Source organism: Pomacea canaliculata, linkage group LG2 (assembly GCF_003073045.1).
Source record: "Pomacea canaliculata isolate SZHN2017 linkage group LG2, ASM307304v1, whole genome shotgun sequence".
In the NCBI taxonomy this organism is placed as follows: Eukaryota; Metazoa; Mollusca; class Gastropoda; order Architaenioglossa; family Ampullariidae; genus Pomacea; species Pomacea canaliculata.
The window spans coordinates 8,119,486-8,146,021 of record NC_037591.1 but is presented as its reverse complement, the minus strand read 5'-3'; the positions used below and the strand labels follow the sequence as shown (position 1 = coordinate 8,146,021).

The following is a 26,536-nucleotide window of genomic DNA, read 5'->3' as shown; positions in this document are numbered from 1 at the left end:
CAATAAATGCTCCATGCCTTGCTGAGGTCATACATCAATGGGAAATCAATAAAATAAAGGCTTTCATTCTTTTATTTCTTAAATTAACTTGAACATGCTTATTGATTGCTTTTGGCTTTTCTTTAATCATCTGTACTGCATAAGGAAAGATTAGTGTACATGTGATTTATTTTTACAGATCTTATAAAAGGAAGTGTCTTTGTGCTCAAAGAATGTTGTAATTAGTGTTAATTTTCATTTTCTATCATTCTGTGAATGACTTGTGTCATAATCTATGTCAGTAACAGATGCAGATTAAACTAAATTTCATAATTTCATTTTCTTTTCCTTTATTTTTATGTTTGAGGAAACATTTTTAGCATCTGATGTTCTCATTGCTCATTGATGCATATTAATGTGCTACTTGCAGCACAATTTACTGAGTTGTGTTTATAAATCTTGTGATTTTCCTTCCTCCTTTACAGTTATGCAGTTTAAGACTGAGCTGTAAAAGATAGGATCTACAGAATCATATTTAAGGAAGCCTTTCATCTGATGTGCACATGATCATATGGATGCAGTGGGGGTCTGGGCATGCTTGATAAGGAACCTTGCAATGGCAGCAGATGGCCAATACATGTGACATAAGGGTTGTCATGAAGGGAAAGGCATGGTTCAAGTAAATGATGGGCTTCACTTTGTCTTATTCATTTTAGTAGGTGGAGAGCATTAATCTTTACAAGCTGCTGTCACAATGACAAGCACAGGAGGGTGCAGCCAGAGCCTTTAAGTGTACTTTATGTTGGGTCAGCAGGTATTTGACAAATTGGAGCAGAGAGGACCTGAAGCTGTTTTACTGCTTCAACTCGTCCACTGAAGTGAAGCAGGGCACAAAAGCTGGTATGTAAAATCATGTAATTTACTGTGCTGATAGCACCAAAACTCCATGTTTGTTGGGGGCAAGGGGTAGGTGTCTTTAGTACTTGTATTAAGTGTGTGGGTGATTGGGTATATTTGCATCAAAAACTTGTTTTCTTTTAAAAGTAATGCAGGGACTTTTTTAAACCAAAGATATACATTCATTACATAATAAAAGTCTATACTCGAATCGATCTTGTTACATGAATTATTTTAAAAAAAAAAAGCGAGTGAATAACTGAGGGTAAATGATGACTGTAGATGATAATGTTAAGGATTTTTTTCTTTCGAATTGTGACAACTTAAACAGTCTACCATACCTGATCATTTTGTGTGAATGGATATGGATCATGCATTATTTTTTTTTAAGTTAAAAATGAATATACTTGTGTATCATATTTATAACAGTTTTACTTAATTTGTTATAAACGGAGGTAAATTAAGTTACAATCATAACCACTCATTTTCTTCGCAGCAAAAGTAGCAAACAGTTTAAAACCAACTTGCATGCAAATGACATGCTTTGGTTTATTAAAACTAATGCACCTGCTCTAATCAAGATTTCATTTCCTCCAGCATCATAAAAGTAGGCTTACACTTAAGGCATGTGTTTGAATAAAACATTTTCACTGGCTGTGACCTTCAGTGTTGTCAGAAGTTAGACTGTAGTAGCTTCTTCCACTGAATCTGTTATGACAAATTATTGACATCAGAGTGTTTTGTTAACCACCAACAAATTTTAAGTTTATTAAATGTTATGCTGAGATCAGTGTTTAGTAAAGTTAATAATGCTTAATGTTTGAGATGATAAAGTATGCCTGGCATTGTACCGAAGGATGCCTTTACAGTTATGCTTTCTGTAATGGAAAAATAAAAAATATAAATATTGCCTTTGCTTCTTAAAAGTATATCTAGTTTTGATGTAGCATCTTTAATGAGTTTGCTTTTTGTAAACTTCAACAAGGGGTTTGACATCGCTGTACATTCCACCAGAAATATAAAGGAAAACAACCAATTCTGAGAAAGGCCAAACCATGGACAGCCTGCTACGCAGTGAGGAGATGACCCTTTGCCAGGTGTTTCTACAATCAGAAGCTGCTTATGCCTGTGTTTCTGAACTAGGAGAACTTGGTTTGGTACAGTTCCGTGATGTGAGTAGCCAGTTCTTGTTACAGTGTAGTAAAATATTGCTATAGTTAAGAATAATACAGCCATTATGTTTTGCTTTGAAATGCTGGAACTGTAGTAGAACGTGAGAGAAAAACTGAAGCTGCTTTTTATGTTCACGAAGCTGTATGTAATTTTTCACAAGCACATATCATTGAAACAGTTTTGCTACAATGTTTTCCTTTTTTTATTCCTAGTTAAACCCAGATGTCAGTGCATTCCAGAGAAAATTTGTAAATGAAATCAGACGTTGCGAAGAAATGGAGAGAAAACTACGTAAGTTGATGCTTTATTTGACTTAGTTATTGGTTTTTAAATAAAGCAATATGTTTTCATAGTTAATGTGCTAAGGCTACATTTGTTGTATTTATGATTTCACAAAATATGTATGACAAAGACGTATCATACAGTTAACTATTGCCTATAAATAAAATGATTTCTTAAAGCCTCAAAATTTGTGAAAACACATTTGAAAGTAATACATACCCTGGTGCTTGAATCATAATCTACAGAGAGATTTTAAGATTTTTTTTAACAATCATGAGGTAATTTTTTTTTTCATTGATGATGACTGTGAGAGAAAAGCAAGACTGGTTGCCACTTTGAAGATGACCATTAACAATCAGAATGCATGACCTAACATCCTGAATGAGTGAACAGTTTTCATTTTTGCACAGTTACAAGTTTTAGCTATCTTTTGGTTTCTAGTTTTTTTTTCTCCCTCTTTAGATAAAAATCGATATTTTTGTTTGGCAGGGTTTTTGGAAAAAGAAGTGAAAAAAGATGGGATCCCAATGCTAGATACTGGAGACAATCCTGATGCACCAGCTCCAAGAGAAATGATTGATCTAGAGGTAAACTTATGACAAGTTGAGAGAACCAGTGGGTGGGTGGATGGTGGAGTCCATGTGCATAGATTCATGAGTATTGTAATTTGAGTAAAATGTTTATTTTTTTTTATAAAATAGACCATGAATATCAAGTATACTTCATTTGATTTATTGTTAAACGTGCTTTGATTTTTACATTTGCATCTTAGTAAGATAAATTTACATTTAATGAGCTTCCAACATTTTTTTTTTTCAAAATAAAATTTTAATCTTTTATGTTTAAATAAAATAAAACAATTTTCTTATTGTCTTGCTAACTAGCTAATCCCCTCATACTCATTCTTGCATATGCATGTTTTCACTGATGATGATGATGATGATGATGATGATTAACTATGTAGAGAGCATTTTCCCATATGGAAGTTAGTTCAATCTCTTCTAAGTCCTATTACAGAGAAATTTAAAAACAGTTAAAAATTAAAATATTGAACAAGCATTAAAAGTTAATCATGCAAATTATATTTTTCAGGCTACCTTTGAGAAGCTGGAAAATGAAATGAAGGAGGTGAATTCAAACTCAGAAGCATTGAAAAAGAACTTTCTGGAGCTGACAGAACTGAAACACATCTTAAGGAAAACACAAACATTTTTTGAAGAGGTATTTCAATATGTAAATATTATTTAGGAAATGTCTTAAGATGATTAGATTCTCAATGCACGTGATTTTTTTTTTTTTTTTTGGGTTGATTTGTACTTTGAAAAATGCACCCTCCTGTGGAAACAGATTAATATAAAGATTGTTGTCAGGTTCCTTGATGCACTTAAGCAAAACCACTTATGTTATTTTCATATTATTTCAATATATATATATAATTAATAGTTAGCTATATAACATGTTTGTATGTGTATGCATCTGTGTATAAACATGTTTACATATTTGGGATTATATTTGAATGGGGAAGGGATCAATTTTACAATTCTATCTTGCAAATGCATTTGTGGAATTTTTTTTAAAAAGCAATTTCTGGTATATTTTATTTAACTTTTTTTTTGGTTTGCTTTCTTGCATTTTTTGGTTTTCAAGCATGGCTGATTTATATTGGTTTTATGTTCACAAATGTACAAGCTGTTGGCATGACACTGATTATAAAGTCTCTTGTAGCTGCAGCATTTTGTATGCTTGATTGGGATTGGCATTTCACACAGTTTTGTTGAAAGTTTAATCTCTTCAAACACATCCATCTATAAAGCTACAATGAAGAAAAGAATTCACACAAAAATAATTCAAAAGCGTTTCTTCAACTATAAAATGCTATATTTTGAGTAAAACATTTTCTTTGTAATAAAAAGAGTTGAAAGAGAAGAAGGAATAGATTTCAAATTTGCAATCATATTTGTAAAGAAAACAGCATGAAGCTCATAATTCTGACAAGAAAACAACTCTTTTAACAAAATAAATTAAAGAAAATAATCTTATACCAAATATGTCACTATTTTACTCAAAACAGACATTGGGTACCAAAATTTTAAAAAGCGCTTACCTTCATGTTGTCAGTTTAGTTTTTTTAAAATAGCAGCTAGCATCAAATTAGGAATCATTATCCATCTTTCACATGTCAAACAGCACATTTTATTCAACTTTCAAAAGGTTTTTGCTTGGAGATTTAGTTTAGCCATTAGAGACTAAATTCTTGTCAAATTAATCCCTAAAGCTACTTTGGTTTCTTTCTTTAGTTGTTTGTTTTCATGTGGTATTTGTATTCTACCATTAAAGTTTAAAATAATGACTAATAAGGAATGAAATTTGAAAATAAAATCACTTTACACTATAAACATATATATATTATACACAAAAATTCAGTATTTTTATTAGAAATAGACTAAAAAATAGTAATAGCTTTCAAGTTGTCATTTTAGTGTTTTTTATGGTGGAAATTAGTGCTAGAAATAGGGGCAAGCAGGCAAATTTTCTTGTCTTTTCAAATAAAGGAAATATGTGACAGGATGTTTAATATAACTGTGAAATGTTCATATCAAAATAATCTCTGAAGGTTATTGGGGGTTCTTCATTTTTTCTGTTATCCATTCACATTTTATTGTGTTATAACACAGTAGCTGCATTCTAACGTATGCATGGAACACTGAGTTAAGAGCCTTCATAATAATTAGACACACTACTGTATATGTGACTGGTGCATTTGTATATGACCATTATGCCAAACTTAGACACATATTTAACCATATGTTTGGTAAAGGGCCATTTAAGATACTTGAGTAAATAATTACTCCAAAAGGTGTATCTCGAGCACTCATATGAGAAGGGAGGTAGGGAAGGGGGGAACCCCCAACGAAAAACATGGCATCATAGGAAAAGAATTCCCTCAACAAAACCATTAAGTTAATGTTACTAAAAATGATAGCGACTCAGCAGTAGTCTTTAATTTTCTGCTTATTAGCCAATTTTTTTTTCATCTTCATGGGTAGTAAATTTAGTGCTTAGCTGTTATTTTATGCTTTTTTTTTCTAAAGTACTTTATCACCATAAGTGTGTGCTTTTGTGCATTTGTATATGTACTGGTTTCAAGGTATTCTTATAGTCATGTTATAGTATTATAATAATGACTAGTGATTATTTGAAGGTGGAAGCCATACAGATGGTTTTTACTTTGAAATGAAAATAACACGCAAAAAAAAAAATTATTTTCAAGCATAGTAATTGTTCTTGAGTAATTTATAGCATGTCATTCGCATGTCATGTTTTTAAAATCAATGCACAATTAAGCAAATTTGTATGGTGGATTGTTGGCATTAAGGCATATGCTATTTTAGTGTCCATTATTTATATGCATGTGTGTTGTGTCAGACTTATATCCGTCATAGTACTTCCTCTGTTCATATTCCAGAATCACATCTTGTGCAGAGAATAGAGCTCTTCATGGTTACATTAATACAGTAGTTTACATTTTAAAATATAATTTAAGGCAAATTATGCAGGTCTTAATCACTGCTCCTGACAGCAATGACTGAAGCTGCTTTGAAAGGTTTTTCAGAAAATATGGGATGCAGAACAAACACTAGAAGAATCGAAGGATATAATCTTCACACTGTCAAAGAAAGAAACTTAGGGTACAACAGTAATTGGCATCATAGAAAAGCAAAATCATCAGTCACATCATTTTAAAAAAGTTCACCACTGTTCTTGGTGACATTATCAGACAAGAAGAAAAAGGAAAGTTATGCAGTGATGAAATATTCATCTTACAGAAGATTATAGAACAAAGCACAGAAAGGAACAGCACTATTCATTGACTTTAAGAAAGCATTTGCCAGCATACAGCTGGAGTCATTGCAGAAAATAATGTATGAATATGTAATACCACAGAAAATAGTAAATGTAATAAAATTTCTTTATATAGATTTTCATTGTCAGGCAGTTTGAAGAAACAAGAAGCTCACAGACAACATTACAACACTGATAATTCTCTCATCATTCGTACTCATGCTGACCTTGGACTGGTTTGTAAAACAGCAAAAGACGAGAAGTACACTGGATGTTTACAGCAGTACTGCAAGACAAATTTTGTTGATGACATTGTTGTGCAATCCACCCTGCTGGAAAATATTAGCAAAAAAAAAAAAAAAAAAAATCAGGCTAAAACTAGAGACCTTGTAGACAAATGTCGTAAGAAAATATCATATTTTGCTGATCACCAACAAGGAAATCCTCGTAAAAGCCGGATGCACAAATATGGCGACCAGAATCCAAAAAAAGATTGATATGACTATGGCGTGCATGCAGAATGAAAACATGCATCACCCAAAATAGTTTTTCATTGGACAGCTGATGTATGGTAAAAAAGAACATGGCTAACCACATGAAAATCAGTTGAGAAAGAATTGAAGGATCAGAAATCAACATGAAACAACATAACTAAATATGCTTCTGACAGACACAAATAAAGAGGTGATTTTTGACCTCTGAGACATACTAGAAATTTATTTTAGAAGGTTATGTTTAAAGGTCTGGCTTAACATCACCCTGTTTAGTTGGTCACATAAATGTACAAAAATGTCAGAAATTGCATAAAGCAGATCAAGTTCCTTTTTTGATTTGCATTAATACTTTTGAAAACCACAATATAGCATTGTGGTAAGAAGACGCAATGAGCAATTCTCTAAAGCATGAAAACTTGTCATGAAACCACCTTGCGGGGCTTTATTAATGGTTTTATCTAAAGATGTTTAAAATATTTCTGAAAGTTTGCCTTTCCTATTTTTATATGACTGTATATGTAGAGACAACACTCAAAAGTATCCAAGAGAATTAAGACATCATTGTGTATGATTACATTTGGCAGGCTTAACATTGGGAAGAATCCATGGTCAGCCAGAAAGTTATAGTTATGATTGCACCTACTAAGTAATTGAACCAGGAAATAATTCCATTAAATTGTAAAAGTACTTTTTAATGTAAACATCATTCTGTAAATGCATGATTCAAAAGAGAATTATCTTCTTGAAATGGATAACTCTTACCTACTTTTTTTTTCCTGCCAGTGTTTATTTATATCACTTTCACACCAACTTCCTTTATAGTTTTCAGCACTCATGTGACCTGACAACATTGGAATTTGCATACTGTCTGCTTTTACTTAGACCCTGCTTTATTTCCATGCTTACTGTTTATTCTCCAGCAGTGCAAACAAGAAGCAGCAGTGCACCACCCAGTTGTTGGTGTTGTGTTATTGTTGCGTTCCTTCACACAGTCTTTGTGGGGTTGGGCAAGTAATGTGTTTGTGGTGTATGATGTATTGTAACCAGGCTGAACATCACACCCCTCAGGCACTTCATGACCCCTCACTGTCTGATGAGACAGCTGGGCTGCTGGGTGAGGAACCTCACCGCTCTAGCCAAGCTCTTCGTCTAGGGTAAGAAACTGTGCTGGTTAATGTATTATTTATAATGTGTATAAAGAGGTGTGTGTGTTTGTGTGCCTTCACATGCGTGTCACCAATACAGCAGGGATTTGCTGTCATGTGTTCAGATCTTGTCTTGGACACGCTGTTCTTTCTTTATATGGCATCTATTTACAGGGTGGGCTGCTTTGCCATGATATAGCCTTAGATGCTGGCTCAGCATAAAACAGCACTTTCCATCCCCCACCCCATTGATACATATGTGCTTATGCAGGTACCATCAGTTGGGACAATTAATAGACAGAGATTAAGGTTTTAGTTAGTTCTAGGGTTTTGGTTTTGAGTAGTATAGGAGTTAGAAGAAAGTAAGGAGAGCGGGGCTAATCATATGAACTGGAGACCTATAAAAAAGTTTATAGACTTTTTTGCTGTGATTTTGCGAGGGTATTGGAAAATTTATATTATGTGCACCTTTGAGACCAGGAACTGTTTACAGTTTGCATGTGTATGCATATGTGTTTTGTCTTTAGGTAGATAGTTTGTATGTAACTACAAAACTCTGTGTGTGTGAGAGTTACATTTTATGGAAACATTTGGTTTATTTTAAAAGTTAGGTTGGATTAGGGTTAGATTTAGTGTTTGGGTTAAAGCTCTGAAGGTATGTTTGGATGAGGGTGAACTGGGGGCCTGTGCTAATTTTTTGTTGGTGGTGCTTTTCTTGGTGAAAGAGAATCATTTGTTTGTGGAATTTGATGGGAAGAGAGTGGTGTGTGCAGATTATGGATTGTGACCTGGTATGGCTCATTATGCAGGTGACTAAGAGGCTTGACTTTCAGAAATTGGAACTGTATATACTTAACAAATGTATCCCTTGGAAAGAGAGTGTGTGTGTGCGCCTGCGCGAATACATGTATTCTTATCTATAAATATTTGAGGAACAGCATATAAAGATATATATATATACACACACACATACATTTTCAAGCTGGATGTTCATTAATTAGTAATTGTTTTATAGAATGAATTTGAATTTCATCTGCTTGTTAGTTTTTTAGCAGGAGTGATTCTGAGGGAGAGGATTCCTGCTTTTGAGAGAATGCTGTGGCGTGCTTGTCGTGGTAATGTTTTTCTTCGTCAAGCAGAGATTGAGTCACCTCTAGAGGACCCTGTGACAGTGAGTATCTTATCTATTGCTGCATATCAAAAGATCTTTATTTAAATACCTGTTAAGAGAGTAGATGCATAAAAGTAGTGGGTTATAGAATGTTGTGTTACTGTTTTTAGTTTTTTTTCAAAACTGGTTTTCATGTCTGTTATGCAATTTGAATAAGTAGTTGTTGAATATTATTTTAAAATAATAGTTTTAACTGAAGTTTCAGTCAAAACCACATTTTTTATTTTAAATATTATTATTCACATATGTTTAACAGTTATTGTAACTTTGACAGGGAGATCATGTGCACAAGTCAGTGTTTATCATCTTTTTCCAAGGAGACCAACTAAAGACACGTGTGAAAAAGATCTGTGAAGGGTGAGTTTAAATATCAAATTAATATGGTTGGTTGTGGGCAAGGTGTCAATATCTGATCTCAGGCAGCTGCTTGTGTAAACGGTTGTTAGGCAGTAAGGCTTGAACAATCAATTTTCAGGTTAAACTAATGATAATTAGTCATACTGCTGTTGACATTGTGACTGTATTGGGAACATTTAAGTGAAAAGGATTAGTGCTAGTAGCTGTGTACATGAATTTGTCAGATTCCGAGCAACACTGTACCCATGTCCTGAGACCCAAGCTGAGCGGCGAGAAATGGCTATTGGAGTGATGACTCGCATTGAAGATCTCAATACTGTAAGTGATAATGTCATTAGTGGTAGATTTTTCTTTAAAAATAGTTTTGGTCATGTAGAATAAAGAATGCCTTAGCATAAATATGCATGCTGGTACATGGATGTGGAGGTGTACACATCTTCATGCATGTGTATGAGAGAAAAAGAACTTTTTCAACTTCAGACATAATTGAATGGGTCTGAGGAATGTTATGATAATCCTGAGTCTTTTCAAGGATAAAGTGAAAAATGAAATTCAGTAAAAGTACAGCTATTCAAGATATATAACCACAGCAACAATTATCATTATAGATTTAAGCTTCCAGCAAAGTGAAAAATAAAATTACATCACTGGTACAGCTATGAAAATATAAAACAATGACAACAGTATCACCATCATCATACACAATCATAGTAGCTTGCTTTTATATACTAAAAAATGAAGTGTAGCTTATTGAAGCATAATAACATGATCATGTAGTAGTAATGGCACATGACTGATGTAAGACCCTGATTTTTTTTCCATGTTTAAATTGAAGTTATGGTTTTAAAAGCACATTATGTAGGAAATACGAGTCTTCATTTTATCATCTGATCTTGAAACATGATTGCCTTTGTCCTTTTTTTTAAAGTCGACATTCAGTCTCTTTGTTTAAAAGGCAGACTCGTATTTCTGAATTGTAGTTATACCACTCAAATTCTTTATTTTTTGTGTTTTCTAGGTTTTGGCACAGACTCAGGACCATCGACACCGTGTGTTGGTAGCAGCTGCCAAAAACATCAAGGTTTGGTTTATCAAGGTGCGGAAGATCAAGGCGGTCTACCACACACTTAACATGTTTAACCTTGATGTCACTCAAAAGTGTCTGATTGCAGAGTGTTGGTGCCCTGTTGCTGATCTTGACCGCATTCAACAAGCACTGCGCCGAGGCACGGTACGTTCTTGTCTGCCTCATCTTTTTTTGACAGGTGCATGTACACTTTTATTTACAAATTGTGTAAATGTACCTGTTTTTCTGTGTTAATGTCATGATGGTTTTTTTCACTTTTCAGGAGAGAAGTGGCAGCAGCGTGCCATCTATTCTGAATCGTATGAGTACCAAACAAGTACCTCCAACATACAATCGCACCAACAAGTTCACTCAGGGCTTCCAGAACATTGTTGATGCTTATGGAGTGGCCAGTTATCGAGAGGTTAATCCAGGTGAATGGCACATGAAATTGACCTTCAACTATACAACTTTCTTTTAAGGGACAAAAATTTGCCAGGAAGGTTAGGTGCTAGCTATTCCTTTATAATGCCCTCAGTATTGTGCCTTAGTAAAGAGCTACACAGAAGCCCACAGCATAAATAACTTTACCCAGCAAGACAAAAGTTTGTTACTGGGATAACTGATACTGAAAAACTCGAATTCCTGGATTTTCCTTTCCGTTCTGGCGAGCAGTGTCCACAAGTCACATCCGTAGAGCAGGATCGGCACTACCAGGGATTTGTACAGCTTGTACTTGGTAGGGAACTTTATGGCTATGCCAAATCCTATCCTGAAAATTGGAAAATTTTGTAACATTTTGGCAGCACATCGACGTTATTAATTAGTGACATCATGCGAAGACACAATGAAGCAGTGTTTTATGGCTGAGGGCTAACTCATATTTACTGCCCAGGGCCCTTTATCCCAGTTGCTCTCGTCCCTCTTCCCTTTTGCAATTGCTAAGAGTTTCAAAAGCATTTCTTCTGCTGGTTTTATTTGTATCAAGTTCGTGTGCTCTGGACAATTCCTCATTCAGTGCGCAACCCTAAAAGCCTCAGAGGCCTTCTTCCAATGGGATGGAAAGCAATATATAGATCATCTGATTAAAGTGACCGTGCTCAGATCTCTTAACTCTTCAAAGGGGGTCATTCATTACCCTGACCTTGCTGGGATATCAAAGATCAGCTGCAGGTCAGAACTGGCATCCTAGCGGGTTTCTGCTGTGAAGAAGGAGGGAAACCTGTACCAACTAACATTCTCATTCTGACATTTTGCTTGCCCAAAATACCTGGCCATTGAGGTTGGGTATTAGCAGGCTAAAGTTTCTTTTTTTATTCCTTCTCTGTTGCTCTGCTTCAGCTGTCAGTTTTATGGTCACAGGGCTAACTCCTGCAAGTCCCAAGTCTGCTATTTTCACTTCAGTGGGACTGGCCACAAGGCAGCTGTTCCTCAAGTGCCTACTGTGCCAACTGTGATGGTTCCCACATTGCTTCTTCCAAAGACTGTCCAGAATAGAAATAAGAGGCAACCATTCATTGCTCACCATCACATTGTGGGTGGCTCTTCAGGAGTAACTTTTACTCCAGGCTCCACTTACTACTGAACAGTCGTTGAAAAACAACCTAAAGTGTTTTTTTTTTCTATCCAGGCATGACATGGACTCTTCTGAGGACCCTGTCCCAGGTTGTCATATTATGCCTACTCCTTAAAATTCTCTTTCTTTGAGATGAATCTTCTGCACTTTTATAGAATTTCATATAAAGTTGCTAGTACACTCTCTTATAACTGTCTTATTTTGATGATATTCTATATGCTGTTCTTGAATTTGAAAATTTGGTATCCTATGATTAAAAGACTGAAGTTTATAGATGAACGAAGGATTTTCTCACTGCACATATTTTACTGCATACAAACAATTTAACTATATAATACTAATCAAAAGAAAAAGATAATTAAATAAGGGTTCTTATTTATTTTACTCACTAAAATTTTTAGATCATTCTTTTAACTCATAATTTTCTTTTTTCATGTTTTTTATGAAATGATTTTGTGTCTTTGATCAGCCATTTTTACAGTGATTACCTTCCCCTTCCTGTTTGCGGTCATGTTTGGAGACATGGGACATGGCTTTATTATGTTTTCCTTTGCTCTATACTTTGTTCTGAAAGAAAAGCAGTTTGGAGCACGTCGTATTGAAAGTGAGGTGGGCATGCATTTATCGTTACAAATGTTTAAAAGGATTTTATCATGCTGTGAAAAATGTATAATTGTTTTTTTTTTCTGTTGAAAATATATATTGCACAAAATTCAGGAAGACTGTAGGTCTTAAACTTTTAAGGGTTAGCTCAAGCTTGTGCCATTTCCTAGCTGTAGAATGACTGTAAGAGTTCTCCCGACAATGTCAGTCTCAACGATGACCAAACTCTTGTGGGTTCCCCCAGTTTTCTTTGGCTCTTGCAAAAAAGAAGTTAAGCAGTTTGGCAATATGACTCGGGCTTATGTGCATTACAGAATAACAGGCTCTGTATGTATAATCCTTTTGTAACAAAAACCTATCTTGCACCTCAGAGTTTAAGGCCAGACACCGGTCGAAAAATTGTCAAAAATTTTACATTTTGGCCATTTTCAGATTACTTCATACTGTCAAAGTTCATATTTTGTTTCTATTCACTCGCCAAGTGGTTTTTCATAGAATAATCTAGAAATATGTCTATTTTGTCAATGAAAACATCTACTTCTATCCTATTTACTTTTCCCGAGCGCAGAATTAGCGAGAATAGAGAATGTTTGAGACATAGCAACACACCTCGCCACGTGGGCAACTGTGTCACATCGTATATCGGTCGAAAGGTCATGACATGAATTTTCAAACAAAGGCTGAGTCAAAACCCTTAGAAGGCCCCCAAGCTATGATACAAGCTCTTTTCTAGACGACACAAAGGGTCGGAAACTTCCTTATATGGACGCATGCGTAACATACTTTGCATATAGCCAATCAGAATTCACTAATGCCGACCTAGACGGGGTCATAGGGCACACGAACACGCTTCGGCTGTGCTCGGGTATCCCACAGGCAACTGTCATGGCCTCCGGATGTGTAAACAATGGCGACAGCAAGTCAAAGCTTGTTCTGGGATATTTTCTTTTCTAAGACATTAACGTTAATATTACATGTTCATTTGTGCCTGTCAGACGCTCATTTCTTCTCACAATACCACGTGCAAAAAATAAAAACCACGTGGACATTCTTAGACCGTCGTAGCAGCTAAAAAAAGTAACTTAGTGAACCGAATTCGGCTGTCGAAAACACCATCAGTCATGTGGTAAGCGAGCTAAAAATAAAGCGAAGTTTTCATTTCTGCTGCAAACCTCGGTAGTAATCACAACTAGATGCGAACATTTACACATTTGAGTCAACTTGCAATGCTAGTTATTTATGTACTTTGTCAGGAATGTAGGGAAACAGAGCTTACATCATTTGCACAGAAAACAAAGGTTGGGTGGGGGTTGGATGGTCTTACTCCAACCAAATGTAACAGAATGTGAAGACAATTATGTATAGCATTCCTAACAAACAATGAAAACTGCTATCTAGTCAAGTTTGAAGCCATTCTAGAGAACATATCATTGTCAGCCCCCTAAAAGGCCATGCAGACAGCTGGTGCTTTTACCAGAAATCTTTGACAGAAAATAAGATACCCCCTAGCTACAAAAATCAACCATCTTTAATCCATGTGACTACAGATGTATAATTCATAAAATAATCCTAGCATACAGAGGAACAGAACATGAGCAGCTGCTTAAATTCTGGTGCAGTCAGTGATGTATCTCTAGATTTCATGAATAGGTTATTCTTATTCCTATTCGCCCCCAGTGGAGCATAGGGCTGCAAGAATTGGTTATACTCCCCTATAAGCTTTTGAAATAATTTCTTTAATTGATGTTCATCCCATCACCCTGCAACTGAAGGCTAAGAAAGATGAGAGTGTTTCCTACTAATGCTGCTACTTCAGTAGATGCTCGCAAAAATTGAAAGCAATATGCGACATCATCACTAAATGTTAGATAACAAAAGACCAAAGATGGCAAAAACCATGAAGCTAGTGGACACTGAACTTCTATATAACTAACTAAACCTATAACTGTGTTGCTCAATGTTTGCAAACACCATTGTTTTTATTAATGTGTACTTCTCTGAAGCCTGGTCAGCAGTTGGGTACACAACACAACCATGTTGACTTTTCTAAAAGTGAATAAAATAATTAATTTTATTAGTAATGTTAAAGTTATATGTAGTAACACATTGAAAGATGGTTATATTTTTCATTCAGCAGGTAAATTACATGAAAGGCTTAGATAAAACAAAGTTACTAAGCTTGATATTTCTGCTCGCGCTTTTTCCATTCATTGTTTTTGTTACAGTTAGTTTACTTAAAATCCCTATAACTTTATATTGACATGTGATACAGGCCTAAAATTTGAATGAAGTTTTCTACATACATATGTAAACATTTCAGTGAGAGCTTTTTAAAAAATATTTAGTGGTTTAGTAGTTACTAAGCTTTCACTTTGTTTTCCTTCGCCTTTTCAGTTTCTTGTTTTAGTAAGCTTGTTTAGTTCAAAAGCTTATAACTTTATATTGGCATGTGATACAGGCCTAAAATTAGGTTGAAGTTTTCTTTATTCATATTTAAACAATTATATGAGAGCTTTTAAAAAAATATTGAGTAGTTTAGAAGTTACTAAGCTTTCAGTTTTTCTTTCCTCGTTTTCTCAGCTTCTTGTTTTGGTTAGAGACTGTTTTACTTCAAAAGCTTACTCCTTCTTTTTGACAAGAGATATAGATCTGCAATTTGGTTGAGCTTTTCTTCATACAAATTTAAACATTTGTAGGAGAGCTTTTTACAAAATATTTAGTATTTTGGTAGTTATACCGTTTTAAATCAAAATTTCTTAAAATTTAACACAGTGTTTTACAAAAAAATTCATAAAAAAAAAAACTAAAGCCGATTTTGCAAAATCCCCTCCTACGTTTGTAGATCTTACTTTTAGGTAACTATTTCAAACAGAATTTTGAGTCTACTCACAAAATTGGCAAAGTTATAAGCTTTTTAAAATGTTTGTTTGGGCGCCATTTTGGATTGTTTCCATGGCAACCGATCGCGCGACGAGTGCAGTAAAACAATTTTTTTAAACTTCATTCAAAGGCTAAACAGCTGGTAAAAAGAAATCCGCGCTATCCCGTGAAACAAAAAACTTTTTTTTTCGACCGGTGTCTGGCCTTAAATCAAGATATGTAAAAATTTTCCTGTTTTCACATATGAACAACAGTTGCAGTTGTACAACATTGAGCTCTGTGGTACATAATAATAATATGCTTTCACAAATAAATTAAAAACTTTGATGGTTTTTCAAGGGAGAGATTGGGTAGAAATGTAGATATCTTCAGTGCAGTTTGTTATCTTTTCTGATGCCATCAGGTCATATGACCTTGACTCTTGCAGATCTTCAGAACATTTTTTGACGGCCGTTATATCATTTTGCTGATGGGATCTTTTTCTATATATACTGGGCTCATCTACAATGACATATTTTCCAAGTCACTCAACATATTTCATTCACGGTGGTATGCAAATGAGAGGTATGAACAGTTTTTAAATTTTTATTCTTTAATTGCATTTGTCATCAATAACATGACCACACACATATAGTCATACATGTAAGAGTCTAAAAGTTCATTAATTTATTACCTTTACATAACTAGCAATGAGCTGTTTAAGAAAATAAGTCAAACTTTTTTTACAATCATGATAAGCAAGGGCATCAGGTGGTGATGCTGCATGACACAAGGGTATAACAATCAGGCAATCATACAAACACATGCACAGTGAACATTGCTAGGAACGGGAGAGGGTGGAGACAGTAATAGGGTAAAACAATTACACTAGGTTTCTCTTATTATCTGCACCCCCCCCCCCAAAAAAAAAGGTAAAATGTGCATTTAAATCATTGCAAACTAACATTTTGTGTGTACACACATTTTATACTGAGATTAATAACAAGCTGCATGCTACCACTCCCAAGTGGCACAGTACTTCATATTTAAAATGTGTTGAGCTGTTGTGAGGGAAGGGAAAACCTGTAGTCACATAAATGCATCATGTAAGTGACAATTCATGAAATTACTCTGATAAGCCTGTCTTGAAGATTTTTGATTGTTTGTAATGACAAAATGTAAGAAGAATAACTACTGATTGCAGTGTATACAACATGGAATTGTTGGAGAAATCTGATAAGTTTCAACTGGATCCTTATTATTCATACACAGGCACACCCTATCCTATTGGTTTGGATCCGGTAAGCAGTATTCATAAAACGAAAAATTAAGGAAGTGTCTCAGAATCAAATGAAGGCAACTTTGGTGATTTGTGCATGTGTGTGTGAAAGAGAGAGAGATGAGGGGTTGGGGGCGAAGATTAAAAATGTGAAAAATGTCATAATTTTTATGAAAAAATAGAATTAAATGGTGTGTGTGTGCATGCGCATGCATGAGATAGAGAGAAGGGGAAGAGAACAGCAAAAATGTAAAGATTTATGGAATATAGCATGTTGACAATAATGTTCACAGTTCTACTTTATAATCTATCTGAATTATTTGATTCAGACTGATGAAGCAATTTAGAAATAAGTTATTGACAGTCACTATTAGCTTTTCAAGTAAATGTATTTTGCTTTCTCTAGTTTGTGGAAGTAGATTAGCTTACATTTATTACAATTCAAGACTTGAAGTTACCTTGTAGATATGCTGAATCACAAATTAGGTCCTGTGCGTTTCAGGTGTGGCAAATGGCAAAGAACAAGATTGCCTTTACTAACTCTCTCAAAATGAAATTGTCTGTAATACTTGGTGTGAGTCAGATGTTCTTTGGAATTGCTCTCAGCTTTGTCAACCACAGGTATGTGTTGCCTTACTTCTTTTTGTGCCTTTTACCTATATCTTGTTAAAAAACTGACTTAACTATTCTAGTTAGTAGTGCACTGATTGCTGCAGACTGTAGTTGATGCATCGGATATTTTTGGAACTTAATGACCCTAATTTGGGGCCTTTGGTTTGGTTGCACTTTGCATGAAAGTGTCAGGAGAAATAAGGAATAAAACTGTAGAAGAGCAAAAAAATTTCTGAATGAAATAAAGACTTTAGCCCCAATTTCCTGCCTTACAACAAAACCTCATCTTCTGTTGCAGACAAGAACTAGAGTGTTATTATGTCTCTGCTGTCCCAGTGACAAGTGTTGAGCTATTCTCAGCACTCTCAGTGTCCAGATATTAATAATCTCAGTCAAATAACAACCTTATTGTTAATAAAATATTTCTGAAAATGTGTTTATTATCTACGGAGCCAGTCATCCTTTTAATTTTGAATTCTTATCCATTGAAAAAACGCCATAAATACTTATTGATATGTATATTGGAATGTACTTTTCTTAAATTTTTATTTGTTTAGTTTAAGTGCTATAACAGACTTCGTCTGTTCTTTCCAAAACCTATTACTAGATTCTGGAAGGCAAAACTGCTGCCCAGCATTATCATAAACTATCTGAAGACATTTATTCTTAGAGCTGGTCAAGCGGTATATGCACCAGCCACTTTCTCAATAACTGCTTTCTCAAACTGATATTTGGAGCTTACTTCCATATTTAACAGTGTTGGAAAGGTTGACACAGAAAAAAATCAATCAGAGGTAGTGTTCTTATACTGCAGATACTTCAAAAAGCCTCTTGACATCCTGTGTGAGTTTCTTCCCTCATTCATCTTCCTCTTTTGTATGTTTGGCTACATGGTCCTCCGCATCTTCTACAAGTGGGTCAATTATGACTCAACCCAAGCTCACAGGGCTCCCAGCTTGCTCATTGGTGAGAATAGATACAGTTATCCATACAAAACCCAACTGAGTGCATTTTTGATGTAGATACTTTTTTTCCTGTTTGCTTTGCTGTTACTCATTTGTAAAAGCATGTTTGATCCTTTGTTTATCTGCATCCAAACAGGTGCTATCAACATGTTTCTGTTTCATTATGAAAAACCCAAGAACGACGATGAATATGAGATATCTGCTGAATTGGTAAGGGTTTTAGCTTTTTCACCAACAAAAATGAAAACTAGTACTTGCTTGTTACTTGTAGCTTAGGCTTGGAGCAAGATGTTTGCAATCAAAGATTGGTTGTTTTTATATCAGGGATCAGGAGCTACTAGAATAAAGTATGTACTCCCTGTGTGTGATTTTTGCAAACAGTGTGAATATTTCATCTGAGGCCATTATACCAGCTAGTAATAGGATAGTAACAATTTAACATATCTTTTGCATGTTTCTGTTGCCATATTAAAGTTTCCATGTGCTTGAAACTTTATACAGAAAGGCTTCCAATGCTTCCTGGTGGTTTTGGCTGCACTTTGTGTCCCCTGGATGATGTTAGTCAAACCCTTCTACCTGAGATACATGCACCGCTATGGCCAGGTGAGTAGTTGATTCTTTACTTTCACTTCATGCTTTCCTGCTTCTTGCTCTTTGACAGCTTGTAGGAGAGGAGACAGAATAAAGCTATAAAATAGAATGCTTAGTAAATATGTAGTAAAGCCTTTAGAGGCAATGGTAACCAATAGAATGAATAAAACAAAAATTTGTTCTCCCCTTTTATCTGTGCCATCAGTCTCTTTATTTTCCTTTTTGCCCCATTTCTTTTTTCATTCTTCTAGCACTGCTGCTACATCAACTGCCCATTGCCTTTGATTTACAAGAATAAGAAATATCACTTTGGTTATCAGGTTTTATTTGGCATGCTGCTTCACTGAAGGTCGTGCCTTTTGTGACCGAAAATGTTTGCTCTATCTTAGGGCTGGACCTTTCTCAAACTCAGATACCTTTTCATTTTTTTTTTTTGTTTTTGTTAATGATAATGTTTTGGACAACAGTGTTTTTCTGGTCCTTAAAACATTTATTTTCTTTGCGGAAAAGTGGTATGTGTTGTACTTTCTCATGCTTGCATTGAGAATTGGAAAAGTCTGAATTACCGATTGCGTTTGTCATTTTGACAGCTTGCAGGAAGGCAGCGCAGAACACAAAATCATCTTGAGGACGAGCAAAATCTCTTTGAAAATAACCATAGTTATGTTAGTGGGAATTCCAGTGAGGTGAATTTTCCACTATTGCAGTGACAGAAGGAAGAAAACACAGAAAGCTATTTTGTATTCTGTTCCCTATTTCTGATCTCTTGAATAATCTTTTTTTTTTCTTTCACCTTGATGTAGGATGGGGAATGTGGCTGTGATATGGGGATGGTAGGCTGTTTGCTTATTTCATTTGTGGTTGAAGGTGATCAGGACCCAATGTGTGTTTTTGTATTCTTGTACATGCCTTCATTTCAAAAGACTTGTAGCCAGCAAAATACCTTTAACATTAATAATTCAGACACTTGCTGCAGAATACATGATTTTTTTGTTTAGCTGAGTGATTGAAGCAAAATGGTAGAGTACCAAGTTCTTTTTGGGAGATGAGCAATCTTGATTTGGCAGCATAGATTAAATAAATGTTAAAAAGAAACATGATTGTGCATTTTTTTATAAAATGTTTACCAGAGACCCATATAAAAACTAAACACAAAATTTGGTATTCTTAGTCTTTATCAAAGCATGATTAGTTTTCAGAAAAGCATATCTTGATTCAGCAGTGTACTGGCCATTATATAATTAAAGATGGTAATGAAAGCTGCATCCTTTGGGAGACATCTTACTGTATTGTATCTGGTAACTGTTGCAGTGAAGCGATTTCGACCTTTATTTTTTGCAAGGCATGGGGGAAAATGTCTGAATCCAATAAAGCCATGCACTTAAATTTTGAGAATTTGTATCATATGGAGAAGCAACAGAGCTCACTTCTCTTTTCAACATTGATTGGGCCAAGAAATTGTGTCGAGATCACCTTCATACTTCCCCTACATTTTCTCCTTATTAGACATGAGTTTTCTTCTTCTGCCTTATTAAAATGCATCATAATAATAAAAGTGAGTTAAGATTCCTGACTGTATCGGTGGCCAGCATGTGTCTGGCTAAGACCATTTACATTTCTGTGTGAAAGATTTCTCCCCTGTGTACCCGAATAGAATGTCAGTAAATTGTGCTACACTAGTCTTCTGAATTCATCTCACTCACCCCAGCAGTCAAAGATTGTACAGGTAGTCCTCGACTTACGACGGGGATCCGTTCTTAACGCGGCGTCGTAAACCGAATTTCGACGTAAGTCGGATCATACGTTCATACAGTACTGTACCATAATAGCAGTACAGTACTGCAAACACTTAGCTTATCTAAACACCTATCCTAACACAGTACCCTACATAATTATCAATAAACATAAGTACAGTAAAATATTGTGCAGTACACTACGCTTTGTTATCACTGTCGCTGTCATAGGAGAAGATCCTTTCACATGTTCAAGGATGCGATCTTTATCCTTGATAATCGTAGCTACAGTCGAACGACTAAGTCCTAATGACCTGCTAATTTCTGTTGCTCTTTCCCCTTCTTAGATTGCCTTATTTTATCCACTTTCACCTCCATGGTGATGGCCTTCCTTTTCTTTGATGCACTGACCTCGTAAGTCGGAATGAGTGTCGTAACCACGAAACGACGTAACTCGAGACCGTCGTAACCCGAGGACTACCTGTACTTGCATCTTGATTTACTGTATCTTTGTAGCAGAATAATCAAACGCTTGTATGGTGTGAAGTTGGGGGTGGGGCCAATAAGGGGCCTGGCACTGTGCAAACATTGTAGAAATCTGTGTCCAGTTATACAGGTGTTTAGAGTAATATAGTAAATAGTTGGTGAAAAAAGGTTTGATATTCTTCTTTATCAGTGTTTTACATAGGTCTCCCCAGAAGTTTTCATTGCTTTTTCAATGCTAGATTGCTTTTCTTTATTAAGATTGAAACTGCTTTAAAGACTTTATTCATACATATATCACTAGCCTATTTTTTTCTAACTTTATGTTTTTTCCCAGCAGTTAGGTTCATCTTAATGGACTGTTGTTTTATTTTAATACATTTTTTTCAACCTTTACATACTTTTAATGAATAAAAGTTAATTTTTTTCTTAACTCCAAATGCTTGTTGAGCTGTATGGCATGAAGGTATGCATGGTGCATCCATGGCTTGACCAAAGAATTCAGTAGCTTTTATCTTTTAGCACGGGAGTGGGCATGATGGTTTTGATTTGTGCTTTGACAATTTTTATATCACTTGGAGAAATGGGTTTTCCTATCCCCTTCCAATTGCATTATCTTCAGCCATAGACATCACATCTCTGTAATGAATGCAAAAAATGTGTTTGGTATTAATCTTTAACAGCTTTTTAAAAAAAAATCTCATTCAATTGTTTATTTACATAGCACATATTCAGACAGTAAAGTACTCAGATACAGATGGTGGGCAAGGTTCTGAAGGAATGTTACTTTGAACAAATGTGTTGCTAAATATTTTTTTAAAGACTTGCACTTTTAAAGACTTTGCAGAGTAAAAAGATTTAGGGAGATGGCAAAAGAAAAAGACAGCTTCAGCAACAAATAACTATAATCTTATCTAGGCAAGGTAACATGGGCATGAAGAGATAAGTCTGGTATTGGCAGAAGAAAGCAATATGTTAGTTATCAACAGGGTGGCATGTGTAGCATTGCAGCACTCCTTAATCTTATTCCTGGCACCAATTTTCCTTCAGTTCAAGCACCAGCCTTTGTCAGTGCAGAGTGGTGATCTGTTGAACCATGACCAAGAGGTCATACACAACCATGATAACACCGCCTTGCATCAGTTTCAAGAGGAGGAAGAGGAGGTCAGTTCTTGTACTCCACCAGCTTTCATGCCTGTTTATATTTAATCTGTGTGTGTGCATGTGTACATAGAAGAATAGCTAAATTTGGATAGGGGTCAGGATGCTGAGAAAATAAGAGCATAGTTGGAATAGTTTAATATGGCTTAGCTTAATGGTGTATATCTTTTTAACAGGGTTTGTTTTTTTCTTTTCTAGCCATTTGACTTTAGTGAGGTCTTTGTGCATCAAGCCGTTCACACCATTGAGTTCTGCCTGGGCTGCATCTCTCATACAGCCTCCTATCTCCGCCTTTGGGCTCTCAGCCTGGCTCATGCGCGTGGGTATTTTCCAAAGACAAATCACTCCTTCCACTAACTCCTGGATCATTCTTTTTTTTTTCTTTTTTCGCAAATGTTGAAAATTAATAAACACTCTTTATTTACGACAGTCTTATATTTTGAGAATTGGTGAAGTGGTGGCCTTTTTTTTCAACTTACATTTTCATGCAATCTTAGTTTATTTTATCTTGAAGTACAGGGTGGACCACTTAAAAGTGGGCTGCCTCTTATAATACACTTGGATGAGGCAAACTACTTTTAAGTGGCCCACCCTTTATCTCTGAAAGTAATAAACCTGGATAAATCTGTAAATGTGTATACTCATGTACCTGATTTCATTTTCTGGATGATGACAGAGCTGTCGGAGGTACTGTGGAGCATGGTACTAAGGTTGGGCTTTGATGGGAGAAGTGTAGGAGGTGCTTTTATCCTGGTCTTTGCTTTTATGTTCTGGGCCTGCCTGACTGTTGTTATATTGGTTCTCATGGAGGGGCTGTCAGCGTTTCTACATGCCCTTCGTTTGCACTGGTTAGTCACACATTCTGTCTCTCACACACACACTCTTCATTCAGAAGGAAAGGAGTAAGACTAAAAGTCACATTTAAGTAACAGATTGCAAAGCATTTGTTGTTATGAGGAATTCAGAGATAGACCAAACTTTACCCCTTAATAGTGCCAAAGTTTTTTTTAAGAACCATATTTGCTACTCAGTGTGTGCTGAAAGAGTGAAGATTTAGATTTATTTTCTTGTCAAGATTTCTTGAATATTTCTATGAATTTGTGAGCAGTCTGTTTTTAAAATGACTGTTATGTGTTTTAGGGTGGAGTTCCAGTCCAAGTTTTATAGTGGTGCTGGATACAAGTTCCTGCCATTTTGTTTTGACAACATTCTGGATCATGGAGAAGAGTAGACAATTTTTTATGGCATTTTCCTCTGACATCAAAAGTTTGACAGTGGCACTGGATAGAAGTTCTGGCGATTCTGTTTTGGTTAAGCCCTGGATTACAGAGAACACCAGAGAAAAGAGTGATTTTTATCTGACACATCTAAACATTAGGGAAATATTTCATGGAGACAAGAGATTTATATGAATTAGGCAATATGTGAAAATATAGATGTCACTGTGTGATACAAGACTTAGGTAAGTCCCGTAACCTTACAGTTGCTGGGGAGTGTTTATAAAGGTCTCACTCTTAGCTATCTTTTTCAAGAGGGCAGATCCCATCTCCTTTTTGTCTACCTTACCTTCACCTGCCCCTTAAGGATTCATGTCCCTATTCCAAAGCTGAATCTATTGGAGGAAGTGTAGTGTGTGACACAAGCATCAAATTGGCAAGTGTGCACACCTTCAGGTTTGGATGCCGTTACTCCAACCACTAGACTGTGTGCTTCCACTTCTTCTTCCTTTCTGCCCCCCAGTGGAGCATAGGGCTGCAACTACACGCCATCAGATCCGGTTCTGGGCGTCCATTCCCAGTTGGGTCCACGTCATGCCAGCTGCCTCCGCCTCATTGTGGACCAATCTCCTCTATGTCTGTCTGGGTCTCCCAACCCTGCACATCCCCTGTAGATTCCAGCCCAGAACTTGTTAAATTGTTGGCTGGCTTTTGCAGTGTGTGACCGATCCAGCCCCTATTCCGCTTTTTGATGTCTTGGCTGGCAGATTTTTGGTTGGTTCCCTCCCACAGGTCTGTATTGGAGATTTGTTCGGGCCATCTGATGTGAGAATGTGGCGCAGACATCTGTTGACGAACATCTGAATCTTGTTGGTGATGGTGTTTGCCACATGCCATGTCTCAAATCTATATAGAAGGACTGACTTTACGTTTGCGTTGAAGATGTGGTCTGCTTCCACTAATCATAATCAATCACTAAGACTAATAGTAGCAGAGTATGTGACTAATAGTAGCAGAGTGTGTACAGGATCTGGAAACACTTGATGTAAGAATAATCTTGTGTTCAGTGGCTGTTGAGTTTATTGTGCATTATTTATGATAGTCCTTTCTCTTTCACCTACAGGAACCAACATACTATGGTTCATTCATCTGCCGTTTACATATGCAGTAATATCACATGCATATTTGCTTATGTGACCTTTTGCATATAAGTGTGTATTAAGAAAAACTCTGTTGATTAAATCAAATAGATCTGTCAGGAACAATTTGTCTTTAACTGTAGAAGGCATTTTTCTCCCCCATTATTGGCAGCCAGTCTCAAGATCTTATAACGTCAGTGACATTACAGCATTAATGTTGAAGAAAGTTATATAAAATATATATTAAAAAATATATATCTTAATATTAAGCTGCAAGAGATTTGAAAGTTTTGAAATCTACATTGTATTGTGGTTGTGAACATAATTTAGATATAGGAATAATCTAGATTGCAGATATTTGAGACTGTTTCACTTCTTTTACAATCAACAGCTGCATTGATATCAGCTTTAGAATTTCGTGTCATGTTAATAGTATGTGCCTCTGGTCTTGTAGATCCTTGTCTTGTGAACAGAAATCAAGCATAGTATTAGAGAAATACCTATATCAGATTGTTTCCATTCAGTCTGACAGTTCTTGACCACTGCAGTAGGGTACTGTTCCAAATCCAATCTGTGTTTCATTTGGTTGTAGTCTAGAATCTCATTTATGATTGGTAAATTGGTAGTTATGTCATGGTATTCCTTGCCTTGATGAGAAAAAGAAGGGGAAAAAAATGGATTCATTTGTAAACCTTTTTGTGAAATACTCTTTTGACTAAACCATTGTGCAATACCAAATGTCAAAAAAGTCTTTGAATTCAGTTTGATGGTATTTCATGAGGTCCAAAAGTTTTATTATTTCTCGCATTCCTAGACTTCTGAAAGTGCTGTTCTGTGATGCACATGGGGATTTCATTTAGCTGTAGTTGTTGCATTAGCATTGAGTATATTTTGTTGCTTGTGTTTCTTCCATTTGAGTACATACAGCCAGGTAATATGGCATCGTGCCAAGAGAATGGTGCTTACTACCATGTACCCATCTGACAGCCTCAAAAATATGAAAGGAAAATGTAAAATTGATTATGACTTGATGGGTTTTATAAAAGTTATATCTCTATGTCACATAAAACAGTTTTTACCCCATATTGTTTTTGGTGAATTGCTGTTAAGTATCTTTTTTTTTTTTTGACAACTTAAATGCCTATGATCTCTTGAGCTGAAAAGGCAGTTTTGCTCCACTTTCTTAGGATCAACTTTTTTATTTATAAAATGATCAATGTTTCTTTGACTTTGTTTTTGTGTTCCACTTTATTTATTGTGTTCTCATGATCTGATCTTAAATTTGTATCAACAGATGAACAGTGCAATAAATGTGCATGTTGTTACGTGGCTATAACTAATCATATAATACATTTCCTCATCTCTGTGTTTTTGTGGAGAGCGTTTTCTTTAGTCATTTTGCCAGATGTTTGCATGCTTTAGTAAACAACAGTATTTCTTGTGTTGCCATATATGTACATGAAATTGTTTACTTTTGAGCATATCTACATTTTCAGCCACCTAACTTACAGAGAATCCAAATGTGTGGTAAACAGTTGAAAGAAAGGCATATTTGTATAATAGTACTGCTCACATTAACATAATTGTCAAGATCTTATCATGTGGAAATAAAAATATTCAATGGTTTTGTTACATTTTTAATGAGTTGCAGGTATTGATGCATGTCGTTTTTAATAAAAGCCTACAGAGTGAAAGATTTTTAAATTCAAAAAGCACAACAATATAACTTGTGCAGAAACAAAATATATACTTTTTAGCAGAGCAACACTACTGTAAATACTTCAGCATATTTTGAAAATAACATGCATAAAAGCAAGCAGCTAAATTTTTTTTTAAAGTAGAAATAAAAATCCTGGTTGTCACAGAAAGATGTAAAATAAGTATTTGCTTATTTATGCCCAGGAATTACAT

The 26,536-nt window shown here is 35.4% G+C and overlaps 1 protein-coding gene across 6 annotated transcripts in view; it reads left to right on the top strand.

Moving 5' to 3' along the window:
• LOC112558304 (V-type proton ATPase 116 kDa subunit a-like) overlaps positions 1-26,250 on the top strand; it is a 28,592-nt gene extending 2,342 nt beyond the window's left edge. The window contains exons 2-24 of one of the 6 annotated variants that reach the window (XM_025228694.1): positions 794-879; positions 1,891-2,048; positions 2,262-2,340; positions 2,821-2,918; positions 3,424-3,552; positions 7,716-7,822; positions 8,858-8,984; positions 9,259-9,341; positions 9,566-9,659; positions 10,360-10,572; positions 10,691-10,841; positions 12,453-12,592; positions 15,894-16,030; positions 16,650-16,746; positions 17,227-17,345; positions 18,151-18,302; positions 18,438-18,511; positions 18,803-18,904; positions 19,483-19,578; positions 22,159-22,272; positions 22,468-22,588; positions 22,946-23,117; positions 23,410-26,250. In XM_025228694.1, coding sequence (XP_025084479.1) covers positions 1,932-2,048; positions 2,262-2,340; positions 2,821-2,918; positions 3,424-3,552; positions 7,716-7,822; positions 8,858-8,984; positions 9,259-9,341; positions 9,566-9,659; positions 10,360-10,572; positions 10,691-10,841; positions 12,453-12,592; positions 15,894-16,030; positions 16,650-16,746; positions 17,227-17,345; positions 18,151-18,302; positions 18,438-18,511; positions 18,803-18,904; positions 19,483-19,578; positions 22,159-22,272; positions 22,468-22,588; positions 22,946-23,117; positions 23,410-23,500 — 2,613 coding nt within the window. In that variant the 5' untranslated portion in view covers positions 794-879; positions 1,891-1,931 and the 3' untranslated portion in view covers positions 23,501-26,250. Of the gene's footprint in view, positions 1-790; positions 880-1,861; positions 2,049-2,261; positions 2,341-2,820; positions 2,919-3,423; positions 3,553-7,715; positions 7,823-8,857; positions 8,985-9,258; positions 9,342-9,565; positions 9,660-10,359; positions 10,573-10,690; positions 10,842-12,452; positions 12,593-15,893; positions 16,031-16,649; positions 16,747-17,226; positions 17,346-18,150; positions 18,303-18,437; positions 18,512-18,802; positions 18,905-19,482; positions 19,579-22,158; positions 22,273-22,467; positions 22,589-22,945; positions 23,118-23,409 lie in introns of all 6 variants that reach the window. The other 5 variants (XM_025228696.1, XM_025228692.1, XM_025228695.1 and 2 more) reach the window with 5 other exon arrangements.
• The last annotated feature ends 286 nt before the right edge of the window (positions 26,251-26,536 follow it).